The 24,714-nt window shown below is 50.6% G+C and overlaps 5 protein-coding genes across 5 annotated transcripts; 2 read left to right on the forward strand and 3 right to left on the reverse strand.

The window, feature by feature from the left end:
- Positions 1-1,333: 1,333 nt before the first annotated feature.
- F4807DRAFT_455918 (uncharacterized protein) lies at positions 1,334-7,490 on the reverse strand (the record flags this gene model as incomplete). Its single annotated transcript, XM_048000795.1, has 2 exons — positions 1,334-1,968; positions 2,015-7,490. 2 exons carry the CDS (start codon positions 7,488-7,490, stop codon positions 1,334-1,336), a joined length of 6,111 nt encoding a protein of 2,036 aa, XP_047858796.1.
- Positions 7,491-10,664: 3,174 nt separating this feature from the next.
- On the reverse strand, positions 10,665-12,778 carry F4807DRAFT_455919 (uncharacterized protein; the record flags this gene model as incomplete). Its single annotated transcript, XM_048000796.1, has 6 exons — positions 10,665-11,155; positions 11,208-11,485; positions 11,539-11,854; positions 11,896-11,939; positions 12,013-12,392; positions 12,443-12,778. The coding sequence occupies 6 exons, from the start codon at positions 12,776-12,778 to the stop codon at positions 10,665-10,667; spliced, it is 1,845 nt and encodes a 614-aa protein (XP_047858797.1).
- A 632-nt stretch (positions 12,779-13,410) lies between these two features.
- F4807DRAFT_119939 (uncharacterized protein) lies at positions 13,411-13,979 on the forward strand. Its single transcript, XM_047992877.1, has 2 exons — positions 13,411-13,667; positions 13,724-13,979. Exons 1-2 carry the CDS (start codon positions 13,624-13,626, stop codon positions 13,905-13,907), a joined length of 228 nt encoding a protein of 75 aa, XP_047858798.1. The 5' UTR covers positions 13,411-13,623; the 3' UTR covers positions 13,908-13,979.
- Positions 13,980-15,111: 1,132 nt separating this feature from the next.
- F4807DRAFT_119996 (uncharacterized protein) lies at positions 15,112-17,362 on the reverse strand. Its single transcript, XM_047992878.1, has 4 exons — positions 16,922-17,362; positions 16,832-16,865; positions 16,707-16,780; positions 15,112-16,638 (listed from the first exon to the last, which is right to left on the reverse strand). Exons 1-4 carry the CDS (start codon positions 17,223-17,225, stop codon positions 15,329-15,331), a joined length of 1,722 nt encoding a protein of 573 aa, XP_047858799.1. The 5' UTR covers positions 17,226-17,362; the 3' UTR covers positions 15,112-15,328.
- Positions 17,363-20,440: 3,078 nt separating this feature from the next.
- On the forward strand, positions 20,441-24,653 carry F4807DRAFT_407318 (ubiquitin conjugation factor E4). The gene is made up of 9 exons (XM_047996372.1): positions 20,441-20,711; positions 20,774-21,056; positions 21,114-21,519; positions 21,578-21,791; positions 21,850-22,608; positions 22,662-22,966; positions 23,021-23,259; positions 23,311-23,437; positions 23,493-24,653. Exons 1-9 carry the CDS (start codon positions 20,664-20,666, stop codon positions 24,391-24,393), a joined length of 3,282 nt encoding a protein of 1,093 aa, XP_047858800.1. The 5' UTR covers positions 20,441-20,663; the 3' UTR covers positions 24,394-24,653.
- Positions 24,654-24,714: the final 61 nt, after the last annotated feature.

Raw genomic sequence — 24,714 nt, forward strand, 5'->3', positions numbered from 1 at the left:
TATGCGGTGGGAGGCTGATCGTGAACGGTATCTTTATCATGCTAAAGTAATCGTAGTTCTACGTCCTGATCCGCAATGCGAACGTGGCCTAAGAAGATGCAAGTGGTGTCAGGGGTCCGGCCAAGGATCTGCAGGAACAAGATTTCGCGGAGCTTGGGAAGATTTACGTGGGGGAGCCAGTCGGCTACGAGGACGGGATGACGACAGCGACTCTAAGAGCAGGGTGTCTTTCAATGTGTCTTTAAATAGCTAGGGATGTTTCAAGAGACATGCATCCGTACCCCTATAGCATGAGACAGCGAAAACAAAAATAACCATGAACAACTGATTGAACTTGGACTGATTATGCCACGGTGGGCCAGGCCCGAAAAACAGGTTGTAAGCCGAGAAAACAAGGTCGCACACTGGAGGCTTCTCAAAAGTTGTACCCCAGATGTAGACAGGGGTCGCAGTCTGTTTCCTTGCTGCTGTTGGACAGACATTTGACACATCGCGACCGATCCTCACCTCTCCCGGAAGGTCAGCGAATAATTGAACCACCTATCACTGGCTATCGCCCACCGAGTATCCCGCACGCTCCGAAATGATTGCGGACCGTTCTCGGGTTAGACTCGTCGAACGATTTACTTACCTACCTACTAGGTACCTATTATTCATACATGTGGACGCCCTTCTAATTTATCCGGCAGTTTCGTGATAGGGAGCTACTGCATACCAAGACGTCCGATCAAGTGGGGAGTTTGCTCTACCCTAATTGGTTTATCCAACCCTTCCATCGGACGATTAGCGAGACGGAAGGTCGCTGACCTGCCAAAACTTGCTAAAACGTCGACGGAATATAAATACATGGTAAAGTAGCCCGAAAGAAGCGAACACGAAAAGGCCGTAAGATTACGTATTTTGATAATTAAAGATCATACATACAATTCAATTCCTATATAGATAGAATAAGAGTCGAGATGATAATCCCGACTTTGATCATCTGCAAAACACTCTTTTTGACTTATGAAATTGAAACTTCGTTGCCGGAAGTGCGTAGGTCTACTGATTTTCCCACGGGCCGAGAAGAGAGATCGTCGTTGTCGACAGCCCTTATCGAAGAACAGAAGAATGGAAACAACACCTAAAAAAGAGTCCGCCAGCGCGGGTAAATAGCATCGATGCGACAGTCAAGTTCCGGCGCCACTTCGCCCGTTCGTCAAAAATGATAGTCCTGAACGCCAGTTTTGTTCGTCAAGCTTCTCGTTATCCTGCTCCGCCAAATTTGGTATTCCCCCCTCCCTTTACTCCCGACGTCCGTTGTGTACACGCCAGCATCGCGAGCTGGGACCTGCTAGGGCTCCTCGTTTACCCCTCCCATGAAGAAGCCGTTCGGCTTGCTCGGTTTCTTTCCTAGCTTTAACATGCTTAGCCTCTTTCTGACCGAATTGAACCCTATCCCGCCGTCGTTAGGCCTATCGAAGTCCCTCTCGACGACGTCGACTATCTCTTTACTTTTGCGCGACCGGTCCATCACCCAATCCGGCGTGGTTGGGTCCACGATTCCGTTTGGGTAGGGTTGGGCGTATTGATTCGAGCTGGTATTCGTGTCATTTGACTGGCTGCGGAATATGCTCCTTCGGTTCGAGTTATCCTTGCCTTTGCTTACTTGGCTATTAGAATCGCTGTCAGCCTTTGGCTGTTGCAGATTTGTCGCGTCGCCGTTCAGCTGTTGAGAATCCTTCTTCTTGCCGCCCAAGAAGCTGAGTCGCGTCCCGCGTTGCCTCATAGAGATGGGCTGCGCCGCCGCTTCTTCCACGATGCCGGTACCGTTTGTTAGCGAGGCGCTGGGCTTATGCTCCTGGGGATGGCTTTCGCTGGTGGGAGAGCCCCGTTGCCAAGTTGGCGACGGCGTATTGGTAGCGGTTTCCCGGGATGGTTGAACGGGCGCAAATATTGCGATCTCCGGCGCGAATGTCGACAAGAAGTCTGGGTCGTGTTAGCTACGTTAGGTAAGACGGAGATGGATGCTTACGTTTATAAGAGTCCTCGTATCCCTTCAGGAGGACGGGGTTTGAGCTGCGAGAAAAGCTCGTCAAACACCTCTTGATCATGATCGCGTGGTCGACGAGCGCCATCTTGATCGCGTTTTCTTGCGGGTCGAGTTCCGGCTCGTCCTCGTCCTCGGATTGGGGGACGGGCAGAAGTTGGCGGTAGCAGGCAACGCTGCTCTCCGAGGAGGGGTCGACCGAGATGGCGATGGCGTCTACCATGAGCTGCGCGATCTCTTCGTCGTCGTCTTCGGCTAGCCGCTTCTCGACCGTCGTCATTTCCTGCGTCTTGCGGACGATGCGCTCGAGGGCCGTCTCCTTAGCGCTCAGTCGTATAGTACTGACTTTCACGATCTCGCTGCGTCGCAGGATCGTAGGGAAGGGCTCGGCTGCGGTATAAACCGTCTTTTCGGCGAAGTGGGTTTCGACGGGACCGTTAGTGCTGCGCTTAGAAGACACCGAGAACATTTGGGCGTGGGCGGAGAGCAGATAATCTCGGATAGGCTGCGGGACCCTAGCCCGCTGGAACACCTGGTGGCCGAGGTCGCGATGCGGGCTGAGAGCCGAGATCACGAGGTACTGGCCCTCGACCTCGCTGTCGACGTCGCTAGATGTGAGGATCTGAGCGGCCGGGTACTGCTCCTGCATACGATCTGTAAAAGCCGACGTACGCTCCGTCGGCGAACCCTCGTACACGAATGCCTTGTCGCGCAGATTCAGGGGGAAACCGAGACCTTTGTAAACAACCTTAAAGTACTTAGGTACGAGCTTATCGCCCTTGGCTAGCTTTTCGTAGATTGTCGCGATGGCTCTTTCGGTCCTCGCAAGTTTAGCGAAGTCGAAGACGTTGTTCTCGTATTGAGCCTGAAGTTCCTTGTAAGCGGCGAGGGCGCTGCTCCACGCTTCCCCGTCCTCGAAGTGCTTGATCATGTCGAAATAGATGCGCTCCTTGCGCTCGAAATGCGACTGCTCTGGAAGGTCCGGATCCGTTAGGGAGCCCGTCAATCTCGACGGGTCCCAATCGTAAAGCTCAGCGTGGAGGCGAAGGGCTAGCCCGGCTTCGGTGTGATTCCTGGCGTCGGACTGTAACGCGGCCAGCTGATGGACGTAGCGGATGAATATCTCCTCCTTTTGCATATCTCTGAGGAACTCCATGAGCTGCAAGCGATTAATCAGGTGAGAAGCCTCGCTCGTGGTGTCGCCGCTGTGAACCGCGACGAGGAGGTCTAGGAATTCGGCGATGGTTTCGATGAGACCCTTCAGCGCAGAATATAGTGGATCCCCCGGGATATGAGAGAGCGGCTCGAATCGTTCGAGAAGCTCGCTAACGAACAGCTTTTGCAAGATGCTCTCCGTCATGGTTTTATCCTTGAAAAATCCGTCCAGGCAGTCGATCATCTCCGTCTGTATGACGGAGAGGTCCTCGCTCAGTGTCCATTCGCTAACGATCATAGTCTGGAGTACCTCCACGGCCATTCTCCTAAGGCCTTCGTGGACGCTCAAGCAGAGCTCGACTATGGGACCGACCAGCGTAGGCACGTACTGGACTTGGTAACCTCCCATCTTCGTCAGTCCGTATCGCATTCGCTCGTCGGGGCTCGTCTCCCACCCGATAGCTTCCCAGGTTCGTCTCAGCAAGTCGGCACCATGTTCTCTGACGTCGCCGGCAATTTTCCAAACCGCTCTTCGCTTCTGCTCCGAAAATGTTTCGAGCGCTAAGTGTCCGCTACCTACGAGCTTGAGCAACGTGCAGAAGAACATCCGCCATAGCTCGGTGTCGAAGTCTTCCGCTTCGTCGGGGTGAGGCAAGAAAGATTCCAGGAGGATGCTAGCAAGATACTGCAACGTCCTCATGGTAGACTTGTGGTGGTATATGTACACGCTGAGCCAGCTCGACGGGAAGGCTTCTCCCTGGAGAATGCTCAGGTACACGTTTAGAGTATCCTTTAGGAGGCTCGTAAGGTCGTCCGCCGCCAGTTCGAGCTGCATCCCGCTCGGCGAGTTCGCGAGCGCTGATAGGATCGCCGACAACTCTATCAAGGCCTCGTCAAACTGCACGGCATCGCCTGATATCTGCTTGCTGGGAAACGGATAGGTCGCGGGGAAGAGGAGCGAGAATCGGTTCTTTGGCTTTAGCTCGGTAGCTTGAATAGACAGATACGACCCTACGATCTTCGGGATGTAGTCCGGGATCTCGGCATTGAGATGATCGACCTGACTAGATAGAACCGAGCAGCAGAGGCGCACCTGCTCTTTCCATTGCTCTGTGACTTCTTCTACTTGTCCCCAATGCGGCGCGATCCACCTCACGGTATTGGCACTGAGGGCGGATCGTTGCTCTGGGCCGGAGAAGAGATCTAGCTTAGAATAGTTGATTATCAGTACGAGCTTGTACAATACCAGTTTGCCCTTGACTAGAGCGCACGAATCCATAAAGTCGATAGCGATGTGAAGAATCTCCTCGGTCGTAAGCAACCCCGTGAGCTCGGGTAACCAGGTGTGGAAATGCTGCACCGCCAACGTCTGGCTCCCGACCAGGACCGGCGCGGTGCTTCGCATCATCGAGTCGAGAGCCTTGAAGATGCTCTGCAGGTGTCGCGTAAAGCCGGCAGTGCTACCCGTAATACCAATACCGGCTTCCTTGACCTTTTGCTGACCTCTCGCGTGCGTGATGAACTTCAGAATATGGCGCACGACTTTAAGGGTGGCTCTCAGTTTTCGCGCGGTCTCTGATTCGGTCGGCTTCGTCAGTAGTCGCGTAAAGGATCTCACAAGGCAAGGCGTAGCGAAAGGGTAGTTGAATTTGTTTTCGGCGTAGTGGTCGACCAAGGGGCCCAAGTTGAACCGACGGTCGTGGACTATGCCCAGGACTCTGACGAGGGCCGTGAAAACGAGGTCTTCGTACTCGTCGTTGCCTTGGTATTCAACTAGAATACCGAAAAGGCCATCCAGGACATCGCTCAACAGTTTGACAACCTCGATCTCGGGCACAAATATCAGCTGCTTCAATAAGGACGGAATCTCATCCCTGGGACCCTCTTTCCATTTCAGCAAGCCAAGAATGATTCGGTCCTGCGAGAATCTCGTGCTGCAAAGGTACGTTTCGATTCGAAGCGTCGCGAGCGGACCGGTAACTTCGCTAGAGTCGCTGCGAGCGCTCCAAGGAAGAGTCAAATATCCACCTCTGCCTGCCGGCCCGGCCTGCGCTGTCTGCGTATATTCGTCGAGCTTGTAGAGGAGGAGAGAATGCATGCCGTCACCCAAGAACGCCTGCTGGTCCCATAATGGCATGTAAGCAATCGCAAATGGCGTGCTAGGCAAGTCAGAAACGGTCAAGACGACGTGCGCCATGCTGACATCGGCAGGCAATAGCGACAACCGAAGAGTCTGGTCCCAATGTTCGCCGCGCTCTACGGCGAACGAGCGCCACGTGCTCATCGGCTCCGAATTTGAGGAGGGATATATGCAATCCTCGATTCGTTCTCCCGACAACCGCCGAACTTCCATGGAAACCATGAGATTTGCGCCGTGTACGTTACTCGAAATAGTCGTAGCGCTAGCTCCGAAACGAGAGATCAGGTTCTGCCGGGCCAAGAGGGCTTCGGTAACCGTGACATAGATATCGGACCGAGGCTTTGTCGGCGCACCGGAGAACCCCATCTTGTTGGTCTTGCTGATGCCGGCGAGCAAAGTAGGGGTCGCTTTGATAAGAGCGTCGGCGTCGGGGCTGTTGAAAGACCTCAGGTGAATTTGCAACCGTTCTGCTCTTCTCGATTTCTCGTAGTGGCCCGACTTGCTTTCTAGAAGATCGCGGACCATGCCGTCCCAACCTTCGGTAGCGTCGTACTTTTCGGCGGTGAACTTCGCGGACGGCGACCATACCGTCACCACGTGCTCCGTCTCCTCGTCCTGTTTCATGATCGAATTCAGACTTAACACGCCCATGCCCACCATCCTCTCCGCCATCATCTGCGTCGGCTGCGGTCCGTCCACGGAAGGGCGCGCCGCTCTTGAACCGGCCGTGCTCGGGGGCATCGCTCCGTCTCTGCTGTCGAGACCGTCTGTTCTTGGTCGCTCTTCGGGTTGCTCCGAGAGGGAATCGAGCTTCGGTCCTCCTCTAGAGAACGCCGATCTCGTAGTCCCCCACATCAAGCTCCTCCTGGAAGCCTTATTACCGCCGGAAGAAGGGGGTTTGTCTTTCGAGAACGGCGTGCTAGGCGGGCCGAACGATCCCGACCTCGAGACCGGCTTGCCTACGGTAACCTGCTGCGGTGAGCGGACCTTCACTATCAGGTACAGCTCGGAGTCCGCGGACGGCCCGTCGCCGATATCAGCGGAGGTCAGGTCGGTGAATAAAGTGCGCATCTGGGGGTTCCTGGTTAAGTAGCCCATCGTGCCACCGGACGGTACCTCGATCATGTAGCTTTCCGAGAGCGTCGTCAGGGTTCCCCCGACCGATTTGCTGACGAGGTACAGCACCAACGTTGTGGGATCGTTTGAGGAGCCAGCAAAGCTTCGGATATCGACCATTAGGTGGTGCAACGCGGACAATTCGACATGTGGCTGCGGGGGTTCGTCCAACAAGCTCATAACGGACTGCAGCTTAGTGATTTCCACAACAGAGTCGTCGCCGGTTAGGACTCGACCTCTCTCGTTAGGATCGCGCACGATCACCTCTCCTCCGCAGAGCTTATTTCCTCTAACCAAGTCCCAGACCGTCCGTTCCCGGAGCGCATTGTATTCGCGGGTTGTGAGTAGGTTGTGCAGGAATTGCCGCCTCGACAAATCCAGGGTCTGAATTAGCTGGGATACTTTGTCGAGCTTGGTGTATTGCCTAGTGAGGAGAAGGTCGTGGAAGTTTGTCGAGTGCCACTCGCGCAGGCATGACGCGATCTCGTCTATCAAGGGCTCCATGGTAGAGGTAGGCGTCTCGTCACCCAGCCTCAGCATCGGGACCGGCGCGGCTGGCTTAGGTACGCCCGGTTCGCGTATCTTCAACTCGGTAATTCGCGAGATGGCCCCGTTTGGCGCGATACCGTTTGATTTATGCGGTCTACTGCCATTTTCCCCTTCTCTGGCGTATGATTTTCTCGTGCTCGGGGCCACTCCGCTCTTTCCGGAGTCGCTGCCAATCGGCTGCGCATCATCATCTACTTGGTAGTTGCTACTGTTTTCCGAATTCTCGTCGCCGTCGCCTAGGACCTCGCGTATCTCGACGCAGCTGCGCGGAAATATGCCGGAGAAGACGCGAGCTTCGAGGGGTTGGCCCTTGACGGAAGTCAAGCCGGCCAGAAGCGAGGGAGGCGCCAATAGATATCCCCGTAGCCATTGGCCGTCGGACGTCTCCTCGATGATGTATAGATCATCGCCGATCTCTAAGGGAAGCTCATTCTCGTTCTTAGTCTCGAAGGGATAGGTCGCGACGGCGAAGGCGATACGGGGCAGCGGTTGCCAGGGCATTGGAGCGGTTAGTCGCACCGTAGCTGCGGGTCGGTCAACCGCATATGAGGCGGTAGCGAAACGTGTATAATCTAGCCTAGCTTCTCACGCGGGTACGTACGGAGAGCGGAGAGCGGGATCAGAAGGATTCGTTCGGCTCCTTCGAAATAGCGGCGGGCGAGCGACAAGTGACCGGACGGAAGCTTGTTACAAATAGAGACCTAGAAACGAAAGTATGCGATGGGTTGACGACTCGTCTCATAGAGCCTTTTTTCCGCCGTCGCTAATTTGGTTCTGAATCAAAACGCCGCTAGTCGTGATGTGGCTGGTAGCTGGTACGGGCCGGGGGAAGGAAGTAGACGGTTTTTTTGTTCGAGTTAGGGAATTATTAGAAGATGGTTTAGAAAAGATCAAAAAGTGATGGAAGAGGATGGGGGGTATCAAAGATCAAACAAATGAAAAAGAAAATGGGCTGGCGAAGGAAAGTAATTGTTCAGATAGTCGAAGCTTGTTAGTTAAGACGAAGACCGGCAGAATGTTAAAAAAGAGGGTATTCACACACAATAGGGTAATGAAGTTTTTGGTTTATCTCTCGTATAGGCACTGAAGAACTTTGATACTCAAGAGTGGTCAAAGTTTTGACAAGGAACAGGGGTGGCTGAAGGTTCTATGTACATAGTAACTTCTAAACCGTCCACTAGTATCGATTAATGTATTGTTATTCCTATCTTCCCGATCCTTATTTTCGAGCCCGCCCCCAAAGAACCTTAGCTGATACTACTCTGTGTCTAAGTTAGGTTAGTACTTTATGAATTGGTATCGAGATGCGCGAAACGACAAGTCGCAGAAAGATCCATCACGGACGGCGTGGATATGCAGACAGGATAGGCAAGGGGAACGCTAAAGAAAATAACAATTAAAAAAATCAATTAGTGCGTCGGCCCCTGACGCTGTGAGAGCAAACAGAACCATGGCTTGCAGGCTTCGCATGCTGATGCAGGATAATCGAGCCACTGAGGAAACAGCATAAGGCTTGGAACACCATCCAATTGGACAATTGAGTCTTGCATTTCGCGGTGCTAAAGCCGTAAAAGTGATGTACCTGTTGTACATGTCGTACCTGTACTACCTACATAATGTATCACCATCACCGCATCAAGTGAGGCTAGCCAGCCTGGCCAGCTAACCTGGTGACTTTGAATTCCAGCGTCGTATGTGCGGTGTTATAAGTACCGGTATATAAAAGATACATGTTTTAAGTACATCGTAGCTTCCTGCCAGAATGAACAAAATGGGGTAAATAGGGGTCAATGCACACACTAAGTCCAAATCCGTGAAATCCACAAACCCACATGGCACAATTTATTGGTGGCTTGCGGGAGGGGGATCGCTACAATCAGCTCTCCAACTAATAACACTTTACACTGCAAATTCCACTGAACATCTACAGAAATCCACATTGACATGTGCCAAAACCGGTGCAGACGTCTGCAGTACCACTTCTACCATGCGAACTTCATTTAGACCTACAGACTTGGCAGCCACATGGAGAATTAAGAATTGTTCACGATGCAATCAAATTTCCTGTGCTAATCAATATCTTGTTTTCCGTCTTCTTTTCCTTTCGTCTAATGCCTATCCCTTTGTTTGTCGATCCCCGTCCTGCCCGTCCTATCCTCTCTCCTAGTTTAACGCTGCATAATAATGACAGCGACCACCAAAGCATAATGTTATGAATATTCCAAATAATCACCGATTTCAATGTGACATCTACCTCTATTGGCTTCGAACTGAACATCTTCCGCGCCATGAACCGGTCATCACAAACACGCACACATGAATAGACGAATGACAGCTCTCATCCCAATCAAATCATCCGAAGCCGAAGGGCCATTTCAGCTCAAGGTTAGTTTCCAACCTGGAATACCTCGATAGGTACCTCTATCGGATCAAGCAGCTGCCAGCTGAAATGTGTTCTCTAACATGAGGGCTATTGTTTTCTTATTCTCCTTTTCATGTTTTACTTCAGCTTATTATCATCAGTTCTAGGTAATTTCCTTTTGTGTTTGCTGTCTTGGCTGTCTAAAAGCGACCCAAGAGCTGAAGGGCTGAACATCCCTTACGTGGTATCGGCCCGGCGCCGATTATGTCATATATCGCAAATCATCGCAGGATCAACACTTAAGAAATGATCGACGTCTCTGTCTATCCGGAACGACTTATTGCTTGGATATACCCAAGTCGCGCCAACGACGCAGTCAAGAACGCCATGACCATGCAGTTTATCCACGGCATGAACCTCTTCGTACGAAATAATCCCTTTTTTCCCGGATTTATCCTAGACGGACGTTGAGCAAGATTCTGTTATGAAGCGAAACATGTTCTCAACAACCTTGTAGGATAGGAAGTAAGCTTCAGGCAATCAAGGAGGGAAAATATTGCCATTTTCTTCATTTAAGTTTGTTCACCACCGATAGGCTCTACCAGGGCTCGCACATACCGATAGGTGCATAGCAGTATGGGGAAAGATGTCGGCATACGTCTTACTGCAGGTCACTTCAAGTTGCCCTGCATTAGTGCTCGTCGGCTAAAGCAAGCTAGACCCATCGATCTCGCGATCTTGGCTTGACACACATGCCTATTCAGGTAACTATCACGAATTAGACAGCAAGTATCCGAAAAGGAGAGGTTTTACAGCACGGCCGTAACATTTTACGGCCTATAATCGTAAAAAGAAGCATCCATACTAATCAGCTTAACTCTAGAGATAATATTCATCCCAAATAACCTTCAAGCTTAACCTGCAACTCTAGCTATTCCGGGTAGGCATATACGAGTCGAGAGAATATACGTCAGTTTCAACGTCTTCACGCGCATTAGCGTTCAGCAACATGGTCTACACGTATAGAAGTTACTTAACTATGAACTCCCATGCAGGTGAAGGATTGGTATGATGACAACATCAAATGAGGCATATTCAAACAAGACGAGTCAATATTCGAACGTAGTGTTCAGTGTATGCTAACGGCATAAACGATCTGAAACCGCTTCTATCGCAGAGCTAGTGATCGGTATTCCAACGCTCATTACCCCAGTGCAAAATACAGAAGAGAGGGCCATTTAAAAGGAGTGTAAGCGCATTCGTCCAAGTGCATATCGACGGTAGGAAAACGACAGCTCGAATCTCCCAAACCTTCACAATTCCGTCTCGACAGTGACGCCTCTCCCGGTGCTAGTGGAAGCATAGCCAGAGTCTGATTCCTTGTCGAAAAACCCGCAGTCAGCATTACTCCCAAATTCGATGAAGGAGAAGTCAAATTCCTCCAATCCGCCCATCATGCTGGGCTCTAGGTATTGCGAAATGTCCAGCGAGGTATCCTTGATTTCCTCCGTTGTTGAAGCAGGCTGCTCCCTTGCGGTAGGGATACTGGGCGTATGGGCCCTCGGGGTTGCGGCGGGAGTAGCTGATGGTGACCGATCATCATGTGACGAGTCTTTGAAGAATTCGAACAAGCAGTCTCGGATAATGTCGGGAAGTCCATTGAGCACATCGACCTGTACCTTGTCGAACGATCTCTCAACCTTCTTCTGCACAATCTTAGGCAGATCCTTTTGCATCCGCTTCTTGGTCTTCTTCCACTCTTCCACACTTTTGGAGAATCGAAGAGCGTCAGTGCTATCGTAGTCTTGCAACATTGTTAGTATCTTCGCGTCATTATAACACCCGAATCAGCTTACATGGAGTTGGCATGGCGTTGGGGTTAGCTTTCGGGAAAAGGATCATGTAAATGTCTCCCCATCTCTGCTCGTCAGTCATGCCGGGACAATTCTTCTTTCTCACTTTTAACTTCGTTTCGGTAGCTTCGTCGATGCCCTGCAGTGCCGGGACCACGTCTAGCTTCTTGCAAAGCTCCTCGGCTCGAAGATGGTCGCCTAGATCCTTAGCATCTTCAAAGGGCTCGTTACATCTGGGGCAGGTATGCTTCGGAAGCCTATGCGCGCGGTACAAATGCTCCCTGTCAGATAGCTGTCAGTATGATGACACGAGTTAATGTCCTTTGACACCTACTTTAAGCGATGAAGCGATGTCCATCCCGGCCCGGCACAGCTTCGGTGTTTGTTATGTGCTCTTGGATCGTGCTTGTAATAAGGACAGGCGAACTTCTTCTCGGCCTCTACTTCCTTCTTAGCCCGTTTACTGCCGCCTCTGTCGGGGTCGCCTTCGTCGCCACCAGCTGAAGAGCCATCTTGGTCGTCTCCGCCAAGTCGGCGTTTAGAGCGAGTTGAACGACCTGATTGACCTTGTCCGGAATTATTATTTCCGGAGCCTACGCCACCAGAGCAGCCCGAAGGAGTCCCCGAAGCTTCAGATGCTTCATAGGCATCTTTAGATCGTTAGCGTTCCAAGCACAAACTGACGCCTTACCTTTGAGAAGGAGTTGGCAAAATAACGTGGGGAGTTGTGACATACTAGAAGCATGTCAGCCTCTTTTCGGAGAACAGCGCGAGTCGTGGCAGTGTTGAGGGGCGATTTTATACTAACCAAGAAATAATCTCCAGCCTCTTATCGAACCACTGGTTGAACTTTGCCATTACAAGCGCAATGGCCTCTTGCTTCTTGATGGCTACGTACTGGTCAGGCGTCAGCGCCCTCTTACCTTCGTGGTCGAGTTGGCAATGGCTGGGTCTTCGAGCAGCGCCTGCCTTCCTGTCGCTCTCCATAGGATCGGCTGATCTGCGCTTTTTATGCGAAAGGTCCCCAGGTTTATATCCGTCTTTCTGTATATTCAGTTCTTCCGTACATACGTCAAAATCGGCCAGACATTGCTCGGAGCCTCCGTCCACAGATTCGGTCTCTGCAACAAGCGAATCCAAAGCTTGTGCTCGGTCGGGACAAACTGCCGAAGTGGCTATCCCGCTTTGCTATGACGAGGGTAAGAATGGGCTCATTTCCCTACTTTGGAGGACCTTACCGAGTCACCGGCGCTTGTCGGTCCTGGTAGCTGTAGCTTAGTTATGCTATTCCTCAATGCGGTCGAATGCTTGACCATGCTTCGCTTGATGCGACGCTGACTACGAGCGTGGATAATCTTCCACTGAGAAACGAGTTTCGCTTTAGTCGCGTTCCAAGTAGTCTCGAGTGTGTTGAAAGAGTTGATATGACAATTGGGGACCGGTTGTAGCCGTGCTACAACAGGCTTGTGATAGAGGTCGTGCTGTTTGTGGGGGTACAGGCAACGGTGACGGTTAGAGACAGAACTCGCTGAAGGGTCGTGAGAAGTCAGTAGATCTCGAGGTCTTTGAAGCATTTCTCCTAAGTATGATGCGAAGTCATCACGCAGGTGACGAAACAGGGGTCGTTCATAAGCAGCATTTATTAACAACCAAGGGGTTTAGGTCAAAATCAATATTGAGTAGGTAGCCAAAATTAATATCCAAAATATCCAATGATTTATTCGATCTATCCGATCCCTTTATTTTTTGAATATCTTGAATGTTCTCAGAGAAGGGGAGTTGGATATGGGGCGAGATGAATAGCTTCCCCCTCAGCTCAAAATTACCATATTTATGCATCGCCAGTTCTGCGCAACGGCGCAAAACGAAGTGGAGATATGCGCAAAGCTGACAATCTGCCCTGCCAATCACGCATGCAGCGACGTGCTCGATTCTGATTGCGTGGAATGTCGTCGGAGACGCAATGCGATAGGACCTACCGGTATCGTGCATAACACGCCTTCGCGAGCTTTACACCTAAGAGCTCAATAGCGCGAACCCTCCGGCCGTAGACCACCCAAGGGTAACCGATATTGCGCGGAACGGACTTGAGTTAAGCCCCCTCTCATGGGTGATTCATAACTCGAAAGCGATCATAATGTCTTGAGCAAAGCCTCAATGATGCTGTCGCGCTTCGGCGCGCGCTGTAGTAACGGTCCATAAAATGACAGCGTAAACCGTGTCGATGATGAGTCTTGACGGACAACATCCAAGATAGAACCATCACTCGCCAGTCCTAATCAGTCACTCATCTCAAGATCATTCCGGTTCAGTCGACCGTTTAGCAAACCAAGGCGCCAGCTATTTTTCCCGTCAGTGCCTCTTTGACCTAAGGTCTTAGCCTAAGTCTCGGCCAGCAAAGGTCAATACAAGACAAGCCATGTCTCAAATTACCGTCAACCCTAGCCAGGTCTCTAGAAACCAGTCAGTCAATACTACTTGGAGGGAAATATCCCCTTGCTAACATGGCAACACGATAGAAGCCAACAAGGATCGGAGATGCTGAGGTCTTATCTCGTCACCATGCCCAGCACGACGACGGAAAGACTCGTCCAAGGCAAGATAATGTCCGATAAAGAGATCGAGGACAGCGTGAAGCAGAGGGAATCTCAACTAGACGCATTGGTGAGGAAAGCTATGGGAGGATCATCTCAAAGAATCTAGACGAGCAGACATTAATTCGGATGCGCATTGCTGTGAGATGTAGAAATACACCAGAAAGCAAGAGAAAGGAAAAGAGATAAACAAGACCTAGAAAACAGGAGAGAAGAGGGTGCGAAGACGGACGTGTAACTAGGGGTAGAGGTTTATATATACTTTCTCATCCCCGGATTTAGAAACAAATCTGGGTCTGAGCGTCTAATACATAGTTGGAGGATTTCCACACCGCCCTTCTTTTTCGCCCACAAACCCGAGCTTGCATACCTATGGATGAATCATATTTTTTTCCTTTTCTCGCGAATGGCAGTATTTCATTACTTACATGATTTACTTCCCGTGGCGAATCGTTTACCCTACTACTACTACATATAAACGTGAAGAGGAACGTAGGCGTGGTTAGAGCGAGCCAAGTCGTCGGCGGCCCCTCCGTCGTGTCCGATCTCCAACCAATAAGTTCGGAGGCCCCACGGCGAGCGAGACGGACATTGGCGGAACCGAACTTAGAAGGGTTCGTCGGGCAGCAATAAGAACCATGGAACCGGCTCCGATAAACACGTCTCCATCATCGCAAACGTTCTTCCTGTGGACCCACAGTCCGGTGACACTTGGGACCAATAGCCACGGATGGACCCGCACCCCTTACTGATCAGAAGTGTTGAGCGTTTCGTTTAAACGGCAACGCGGGCGCGTATGTGCGCATCCGTATAGGTCGCAAGGCACGGGACTTTGGCCCCATGCAGGCCTATTACGGTATAACGACGAAGCTTAATAGATACCTACGAACGATCTGTATGTAAGTATGTATAAAGGGGTCTGCGAGTCTCAGCCGCAGTCGTGCAGTATGTGCCTCTGCTCCTTGAGATAGACCCTGCGAAGTACAAACACCTCGATACCCTTGTGGCTCCTGAATCGTTCAGTATTTTAAAAAGAGGTAGACTCTACGAAATTCCTGGGATTAGATATCACCTAGAATACGTAGGTAGGTACTGACTAGAGTAACCCATATAATTCTTAGTGTGTGACTCCCTAGTTAGTAGGACGGTCGAATATTTTCAAGAAGCCCACAATACCACGAACACTGCTTAGGTATACGATTCAAGCTAGTCTACCTAATAGACACCAGGCCTTTCGCGTACACACCCCCTATTTCTCATAAATCGAGTCCTTTAATTTTCGCTCGTGGTATCAGGTAGTCCCAGTACCACTTGTCAGCCATTATCCAATAACCTTACCAGCTCGCATCGGTCACAAAGCCACCGTTTTACCACGACGGAATTATCCCCATAGCGGGATATATCACTGTGCCTCCATCACCCGGTGCCGCGTGTGCGTATACCTATACCAGTATCCCTTATCCTCATTCCTAGCCCTTATTTCGACCACTGTCACAATGGTACAGCCCATGCATGCATGCATGTATCACATCAATACTTACCCCCCAAGCTCTCCAGATCTAACTCCTGCAACGACACCACAGACCCCCGTTCCCCCTTCTTCTCACCGTTGCCATTCACAATATCCCGTGCTCGCCCACCACTGCCCCTTTTCCTACTCCCACCACCACCCCCCGCCGCGATCCCCACACCCGGCCCGCCACCCCCACCGCCATTCCAGCTCCCCCAGCTCTCCGACGTCTCGCGCGCGTACGACTCCGTCAAATCGCAAAGGTCTCTCGCTGACGAAGATAACCCGCCGCCGGTCTCCGGATACCCCTTATGATCCGTAGTACCAGTGCCTAAGTGTGAGCTGCTGTAAGCGCGCGTACTATCGCCGAGGGCCAAGGGCCTAAATGGTAACGTGGGGGGACTCGAAGGTGTCAGGGGAGACACGGTGAAAGTCGGGGAGACGGGGTGGTACGGCGGCGGGGGCACTGGAAGAGCGCGGCTGGGCGGCGGCCCGGCCGGCGTGACCAGGTCTGGGATCTCGAGACGCGCGTTAGCGTTATGCGGGCGTGCGGGCCGGGTCGGGGATAAGGGTGATGATAAAGGGGGTGTGTGGGTCCCGTGGACCAGCGCCGTTCCCGAATACACCGAGTCGACTTTATTCGACGCTGTCGACGCTCCGCCGTGTCCGCTACTATACGAGCTTCCGCTATCGCGCAGGAGTTGAGGAGCAAAGTGTACGGCCGTTGGGAGTGATGGCGAGCCGGCGGACTTGGCGACGCCGTTCGGGGTAGTCTGGCGCCCGTGTCTGAGCGCGGATTTCTTTTCCGTGGGTGAGCCCAGAGCGATGGGTAAATACGCGCGTTCGTCAATCCCGTCAACCAGAGACGAACTCGGTGTACCACCCTGCCCTTGTTTAAGCAGCGGCGGCAAGAACCTGCGATCGCTCAGGCGAGCGGGTGGCGTCAGCGGAGGCCCCTTAGCCGAGAGCGGCGGCGTGATCAGCGGCGTGTGGGAGCCGCTCGGCGGCTCAGAGGAGGATCGATTGAGGCGGGGTGCGTTTGGAGGGGCGTTACCCGCGAAGCTCTTGGGAGGCGATCGACGGCGGCTGATGAGGTAGCCGACGAGGAAGATGATCGCAATTATCGCCAAGCTCGAGCAAATCCCTATCGCGGCCTTGCTGCCCTCCGTGAGGCCCGTCGGCGTGCTTGGCACCGCGCCAAATCCCGACGCGGTCGAGTTAAGCTCTGAGCTTAGGGATGTGGCCGCTGCTGCGGATGAGGAGCTGGGTATGGTGGTTTCCATTGCTGATGGGCTATTACTCGGTAATGGAGTTGGATTCCCGCTCTCTCCTGATTTAGGATTAACGGACCTGGTTAGACGATCTAGTTGACGGAGTAGGCGTTGAAAGGAGACTCACCGCTCGCAAGTGTACTGCAATTGAAGCCGTTAGATTGGGGAGGCCCTGGATCATAAATCAAGTAGTTGCCAATACTAAGAAGTGTTAATAGCTGTTTCAAGCCCGACTACTGTGACGCAACTCACTTTTGACACTTATTAATTATTAAGTCGACGCTGGCTGGCGATTCGAGTCAGTTAAAGATTAGAATGCAGTTCCCGTGAGGGAGGACGAACGACTCTGCCCTTTCACCTCAGTGGCGACACCACAGTTGGTCGAGTCGCAGCAATATAGCCTCAATAATTCCGTATCAGACTCGACATGCGCTAGTTGGTCGCAGACGCTCTCGAAGCCTCCGTGCGTCTTCCCATACCATTCTTCAACAAATTGATTGTAACATTTATTCACGCAGGGTTGCTGTCCGTCTCGAAGGCCAATCCGTCCTGGACCTAAGATATTTCTCTGGATGACTCTATCTTGGTGTCCTTGCTTGATGCTGCGACCAAGCTTATTCGGTCGACGCTGTTGGCAAACATCCATGGCAAACAATCTAGAGCTCGAACTCGTCTATCATGTGTATATATCTATGTGAGGTGAGTAAGGACGAGGAATAAGAGGCATATTTGGGGTCTAGCTGAAAGATCAATGTGACGGGAAGCGGTGAAGGACGCTTAAACGAGTGTGAAGGATACCAGACTCTCCGACGAGCGATGCTTCTACCAGAACCCAATATCTCAAACAAAAGTAGCGTCGCTTGCCGTTGTGGCGCCTGCAATATATCTGCCATGTGCGCACATATACATACATATATCCCGTTAGCAGCCTCCGGCTTTTGCAAGCCATGGCACAATGCGATGACGCTTCACACGACAGGGCGCCGTTGTGCCGAGAGCACGATTTGGGACGGATGGCGTCCTGACTTCTAGCACAAGTAAGACAGTGTGCGTCGCACAAGTTCTGCATCGACCCGTGCCGGACGATAATGAGTCTCGTATGGGACAAGGTGACGAGCTAGACGGGATGTACGACTTCGTCAATGGAAGGTCGAGAAGGTCTGCAGACACCCGCAGAATCCCTCTAGAAGAATAGGTTAGATACAGCGGGAAGTCACCATATCGCATTCAAGCGATAAATACGACATCATTTCATGTGAAGTGCCGCAGAGCTGATAGGTGGCCACGCGTTCCTCGCAAGATTTGAGCGTTGGGGTTTTCAACGTTGAAACAGCGCACAGCGCAGACAGAAATTTCTGTGGCGGCCGAGATGACCCCCGAGGAGCTGAAAAGATTTAATCAACCCCGATTGCGTTATCTTGGGTCGTGAGGCCATCCGGTTCGAGATATTCCGATCACTGCTGAAATCCAGGTCGTCGTAGGACATTACGTACGTGCTTACAACGAGGAATATAGAAGCTTATAGGCTGCCTTTTTTTTCGGCTGAATATGTATCGATAGAGCTCCAGCCGCCCAAGGTAGAAATGGCGTTGTCTAGAACGAGGCGATATCCTAGCCGGGCTGGCCGAGGGAGTGCCATCACTTGATAATGTAGTATCCCCTCTTGCCTACTTCACTGGTATACATTTAAATGAGAGTGGCGAATAACGAGTGCAAGATCGAGAGAAGAGGGTCGATATCGGGACCAGCAGGAACGAAAAATCGCCGATCCAATGACTTGACGCTGTAGGCGAACAGCCACAGGACACTGTGAAACGCTATCAGCCGTAAATTGCCCAAGCCGTGCGACTATATAATCGTGAATACATCCCAAAAGGGTCGAGAGTTCTCTATGGATGTTTGTCCCCCTATATCCTAGATGACTGTTGACAGGATTAAACTCCTCGATTAGGAAATATGTCCATGTTGAGTAAGATGAGAACATGTGACAATGGATCGTTTACTGCATGATTTGCATGTTGTGTTGGCTGGAAGTAAGAAGTAGATAGTAGGACTAGTCTCTTGTGAAGAAGCTGTGCGTTGATGCTATCGTCAATATTTTCCATAAACGTTGTAGGGACAAATTGGTCAGTGCGAGTAGAAATGAATGTGCTTTGAATATTTAAACCATGAGGGCACCTGCGAAATTAATACTATTCAAAGCGTACATAGGATCAACGTCAGAGCATATACCAAAGTATCTACCAAGGCCAACTCTCGATACGTATGATGAGAATATATAAGAATTACTTCCCAGCGAGGTTCGTGATTCTTCATTTATAGTCTGACGTGATGACTAAGGTTCTCCAGAAGAAGAGTAGAGCGGCTAGCGAGTGGCAGCCATGTCTAGGCTAGATCCATGGTCAGGTAGCACCTCATAAGGATTGCGAAATTATCCGAAGTTCGATAATCGAGGGGTCCCGAAGTTGAACACCGTGTGGAAGAGAATAAAGTTGAGACTCGCGAGGTGCTTAGGTTAGTACAAGCTGTTCTTATGACAGGACGTATTGTTGGTAGTTGTAGGTTGTGAAAATCCATTTCCAGGCACATGTTGCTAACATCCTATAGCATAAAATTAGCGATTCCTAAGTTTATGATGAAGTTGCCGATGTCTTTCTAGAAACCCAGATGGAAACAGCGCGATTATTCTGCATGTAGCAGACCGCATAAGTCGCCAACTAAGAGTTTGTATGATCCACGCAAGCATGCAGACGTGGTGTTCTGCGTAGGTTAGAAACATCATCGAGTTGAAGGGAACGTCGCATATATTTGGCGTTGGGGCCATGGATTCGATGGGCACGGGAATAGCCATGAGCTTGTAGGCCTTCATGATAGCTGAAAGCCGGACCCGTGTCTATTCTAATTTTGCCCCGGTCCCCATCGTTTGGACCGTTTGAAACGAAATGGTCGATGGAAGGTATCGATTCATGGATACCAAGCTAGCTTGAAGCTGTGTGTATACGGCTGCTATGAACCTCCTCCGGAGCTGCTAAGTGGTATCTCGTAGGTAATCTTCTGCTGAGCAATTCCGAGTTAACCCTTGATGGATTATCGCTACATCCTCTTTGACCTTCACCAGGGTGATTGATATTGTTAGTAAAGCAATCTTATGCCTGGCTTCAGGATCATGTTATCTTATTCAACTCTGATAGAAAAAACCGGAACCAGCTTCACGTGTCGATTTGGTAACCCTTGATTATGCAGCGTACTTCGAAGATGAAAATGATTTATCAAATCGTATTTCTCTCAGTTCGAAATGTCGAGACATAATCCAACGAAGTTTGGGAATATATATAACTTAAAAACAAAGAAAGAATTAAAGACGTTGAGAGCTAAAAGTTTCGCGCATTTGGCTCATGAACAGACTGCGTAGTATTAGACGCTCATCGCACTGTAAAGCACTTTCCTTTGATGGTTAAATTTCCTGGGCTATAGCAGTTACCCACTAAATGTTAGCTGGGATCACTGAGTCCAAGCTTGAGGCGAATACAGTATCGGTCAGTTGCTCATTTTCAAATGACACACTGGGTCTACAGCCATGACAGAAGTGTGAGAGTTTGGCCGGAACCTTCGTGCAGCTTACCCTTTTGTATTCGTCAGCTGGCAACTACCTTACGAATAATTTAAAGTTAATCATTACATAATGAATTTAATGGCACTGTAAGACTGTGAGGCGCGCCTACCCCGCCCTGCCCGCCTAACTGCCCGCCGCTAGGTTTATCAGAGAGCTGAGCATTATCGATAAGATATTGACTAATCTCACTTGCCAAATCACCTACCAGACTGAGGCTACTGTGCTACTACCTCATTCCATTAACGTCCATTTAACTGTGTACCCTGTCTGCCATCGACATTCTTACCGTACCTTACCGGTACTTCCATACGGGCATCACATTTAACAACCTACCCACCCAACTCTTTTCTATTTAAAACGGCGGCATAGTTTCCTTCTTCATTTTCTACAATAGCAAAGTCCCAAGAACTACTAATCCTTCCGCCGGACTCTCACTTTCGAGACATCCATCACTTTCATCCCACACACATCATGGATCCTAACGAGAGACCACCGCCGACCCTCCCGCCGCAGGAGCAGGTATGCGATGATCATATCTCAAATATTCTTTATTGCACAAGCTAATATCAATCTATCTTTAGATGCGCCAGAGGCGACTTGCGAAGTTAGGCGGTCTTGGGTCATCAGCCTCGACGGACTCCAAGCCCCAAGAAGCTTCCAAGTCCGGGTCCTCGACCTCGACCTCGACACCAGATGCGCCACCCAACCAGACCCCAACGAACCAAGAGAACACGCGCCCTACTCCTCTACCGACCCGACCAAGCACCACCGTCTCCCAGAGTCAGACCGCATCGACCAACCCGTTCTCTCAACTAGGTACCAAAAGCAAGTCAGAACATGGGAAGATTGCAAATGCGGGCTCAGGTAACGCCAATACCTCTAAAAGGTCAGCTGGTGCTGCTGTTGACAAGAATAAACCAGCGACTCCATCGAAGAAGGTTCATATCACTAAGGAGGAAAGCTTGGAGGATTGGACGAACCGGGTGCTGGGCGACATTTTCCGTGTCACTCTAGATGAGACGAAGACGACCGATAACAGAGGTTTCAAGTTGACATACTTGCCAGACCTCAGAGCCGAGTTGGAGCAGTCGGGCGACCCTATCAAGCTAACTACCGCATCGGTGGAGTCTGCTCTGTTGGAAGCAGTCCGACATCTACCCACGACCAAGCCGATTCTCGATTACCTGCTGCCGTGCTGGAAGCGTGTTGTTAGGGCCACCAAGCCTCCCAGACCCTTACCTCCCGAGAAGGAAGCGGTTGTGAATGAGGCGAAGCGACTGTGCATGAGTAACTGTATATTCGCTCTAACTATGCCAGAGTTATTTAGGTATGAGTCTTCCCCGCGGAATAATATGCGCCTGGATCCATATGCTAACAAATAGAAGCCGTGCGCCCAATCCCAACCACGACACTCTGGTACCCTACCTTCTTCGTCATCATGACAACGAAGACGGTATCTGCATGGATTTCTTTGCCGAGGCGACGTCTCGTATTCCGGAGGATGATACCGTCGCTTCCGTCTTCACCGACGCCATGGTCGCTATGAGCACCAAGCTGGCAACAATGACGATGAACGACGACTATAAGCCTTACGTTAACGTAAGTCTTCCTGAACTTGAATGATCGTTAACTTCCATGTGCGTACTAACAGGACTAGTGTTTGGTTACGTATTCAAAATTCCCTCCCCTCTTAAATGCCCTTGCGCAACATCCTCGCTTTCTCGCGACCGCCACCCCGGACATGTCGAAAGAGCAGATAGCTCTTTCAAGCGAGACGAGCACTATCCTAGGGCCCTTCTTCCGCATTTCTCCGCTACAGACCGAAGTCACCAGGGTCTTTTTCGCTGGCGCACGAACAATTGCCCCAGGTCATGTGAAGTCATCTCAGAGCGCGCTGCAGATGACTCTCAAAGCCCATCAAGGTGACTTGGTAGGCATCATTAATTCCTTCGTCAGAGCCAGCGCGACCGCCCGAAATGCCACACTTGACTGGTTTGCGTTTGCCTTGAACACAAACCACAAACGGCGTGCACTCCAAGTTAAGTCCACGGAGGTAGCATCGGATGGTTTCATGGTCAACTTGACGGCGATTCTGGACCAGTTATGTCAACCTTTCATGGATTCGACCTTCTCCAAGGTAGACAAGATCGACGTTGACTATCTCCGACGTAGTCCGCGAGTTGACATGAGTGATGAGACGAAGCTCAACGCTGATCAAGCCACTGCGGACGCTTTTTATAAGACACACGTCGCAGGATCGTCAAACTTCATCTCAGAAGTGTTCTTTCTAACTTTGGCTGCTCACCATTACGGACTTGGGGCGACGCAATCAAAGCTGAAGGATCTTGACAAGGACATCAAATATGTCGAAGGCCTTATCAAAAAGATCGAGGCCGAATTGCCCAAGTTGCAGAACGTAAGTCGATCTCTCTTTAAAAAAGAAGCATTTATCGCCGCTAACATTATTAGGATCCGTTCCGTCTCCCTGCGGCAAGACAGCACCACGAGAACGCCGTCAACACGATCGAGAAGTATATCGCATTAAAGTATACCATAGAGGGAGTTGTACTGGACGAGTGTATGCAGACATTATCCCTTCAGTTCATGCGATACGTCTCTGTGTGGCTTCTCCGAGTGGCTAGCGGAGTAGATTATAGACCAGCTGGAGGCAAGGAGATCAAATTACCACTTCCGGCGGATAAACCAGATGCTTTTAGTTGCCTTCCTGAGTACGCCATCCAGGATGTGGTTGAAAATTTCAAGTTTATATTCCGGTAAGTTGAAAAAGAAAGCCCTCCATCACGGTCAAGTGCTTACCATCTCATTAGATTCAAACCCCAAATTCTCGTGTCAGCTGTTGGCGACGAGATTATCACGTTCTGCATCACGTTCTTAAGATCTTCGGAGTACATCAAGAATCCCTACTTGAAATCATCTCTCGTCACCCTACTCTTCTCCGGCACGTGGCCAGTATATCATCTATCTAAGGGAATCTTAGGTGATAGCCTGTCGTCGTCCTCTTTCGCTAATGAGCATCTCTTGCATGCTCTCATGAAGTTTTACATCGGTAGGTTATAGATCCTCCTCCTGGTCTTCCAATACTAACAAACAATTGCAGAGTGCGAACATAGTGGCGTCAGTTCCGCATTTTACGACCGATTCAATATTCGTTATGAAATATTCCAGGTCATTAAATGCATTTGGGACAACAACGTCTACCAGGAGCAGCTTAGTCGCGAGAGCAAGTAAGTTTTAGAAATCCCCAGCAGCTTGGTTATCTCACCGTCTAATGTCGTCTAGGGTCAATCGCCAATTCTTCGTGCAATTTGTCAATTTGTTATTGAACGATGCGACGTACCTATTGGACGAGGCGTTGACTAAATTAATCAACATCCACGACTATCAGATTCAGTTGCACCAGTCTCAACAATTGGGTCTATCTCCCGAAGATATCGAGAAGATAAGGACGGAGCTAGAGAAGGCAGAGCAGCAGTGCCAATCGTGGATGCAGCTAGTCAACGATACGATCAGTATGATGAAGCTGTTTACGACAACGTTGCGGGACGCATTCACTATGCCCGAGATAGTATATCGGCTAGCAGGTATGCTGAACTACAACTTGGAATCCCTCACAGGAGATAAGCGAAGCAATCTCAAAGTAGAGGATGCTAAGAAGTACCACTTCGACGCCAAGGCACTCCTGTCAGACTTCGTGGACATATATATCAATCTGAAGTCGAAACCCACGTTCATCGAAGCTATCGCGGCTGATGGGCGCTCATACAAGCCGAAAAACTTTCAGAAGACGTCTACATTATTAAGGGAGAAATTCTTCAAGTCCAAGGAAGTCGTGGACGATTGGAACTCCCTATGCACGTTGGTCGCCGAAGCCAAGCAACGTTTGGATCAGGCCGAACTCGACTTAGGAGAAATACCTGAGGAGTTCGAGGACCCACTGATGGGTGAACTGATGACTGATCCCGTCATCCTCCCATCACAGAATATCGTCGACCGTTCGACGATTGTCCAGCAACTACTTTCCAATCCGCTGGACCCATTCACGCGCAAACCCATGACCATCGACGACGTAATCCCGGCCGACGACCTGCGCAACCGGATTAAAGAGTGGAAGACCGAGCGCATCGCTGCTGCTAAGGCTAAGGCGTCCGGCGGGGACGCAATGGACACGAGTGACGATTGACGAATATCTTGATATTTTGCTTCTTGTATCATGTATCAATAGCTTTTTCGTCACTGCATGACCTCACCATTTGGAGGTACGTGCGATTTGGTTTCCTCGGAGAGCCCGGGGCATAGAGGGCATTACAGGGAGGATCATGAGGGCTCACGGTTTCGAGATGCTTTTTTATTCGTCTTCGTAGGACGACATGGCAAATTCATGAGCAGGAAACCGGGTAGATACACAATTATAAATTAACATGACGTGCTAAATTTACGGGAGACATGCATTGTGTTGAATATTTCGTATTCCTAGTGAGATGATTCTCATTCTAGCTTTAGA

This window comes from Annulohypoxylon truncatum, assembly GCF_022578515.1.
Source record: "Annulohypoxylon truncatum strain CBS 140777 unplaced genomic scaffold F4807scaffold_2, whole genome shotgun sequence".
Taxonomy (NCBI): Eukaryota; Fungi; Ascomycota; class Sordariomycetes; order Xylariales; family Hypoxylaceae; genus Annulohypoxylon; species Annulohypoxylon truncatum.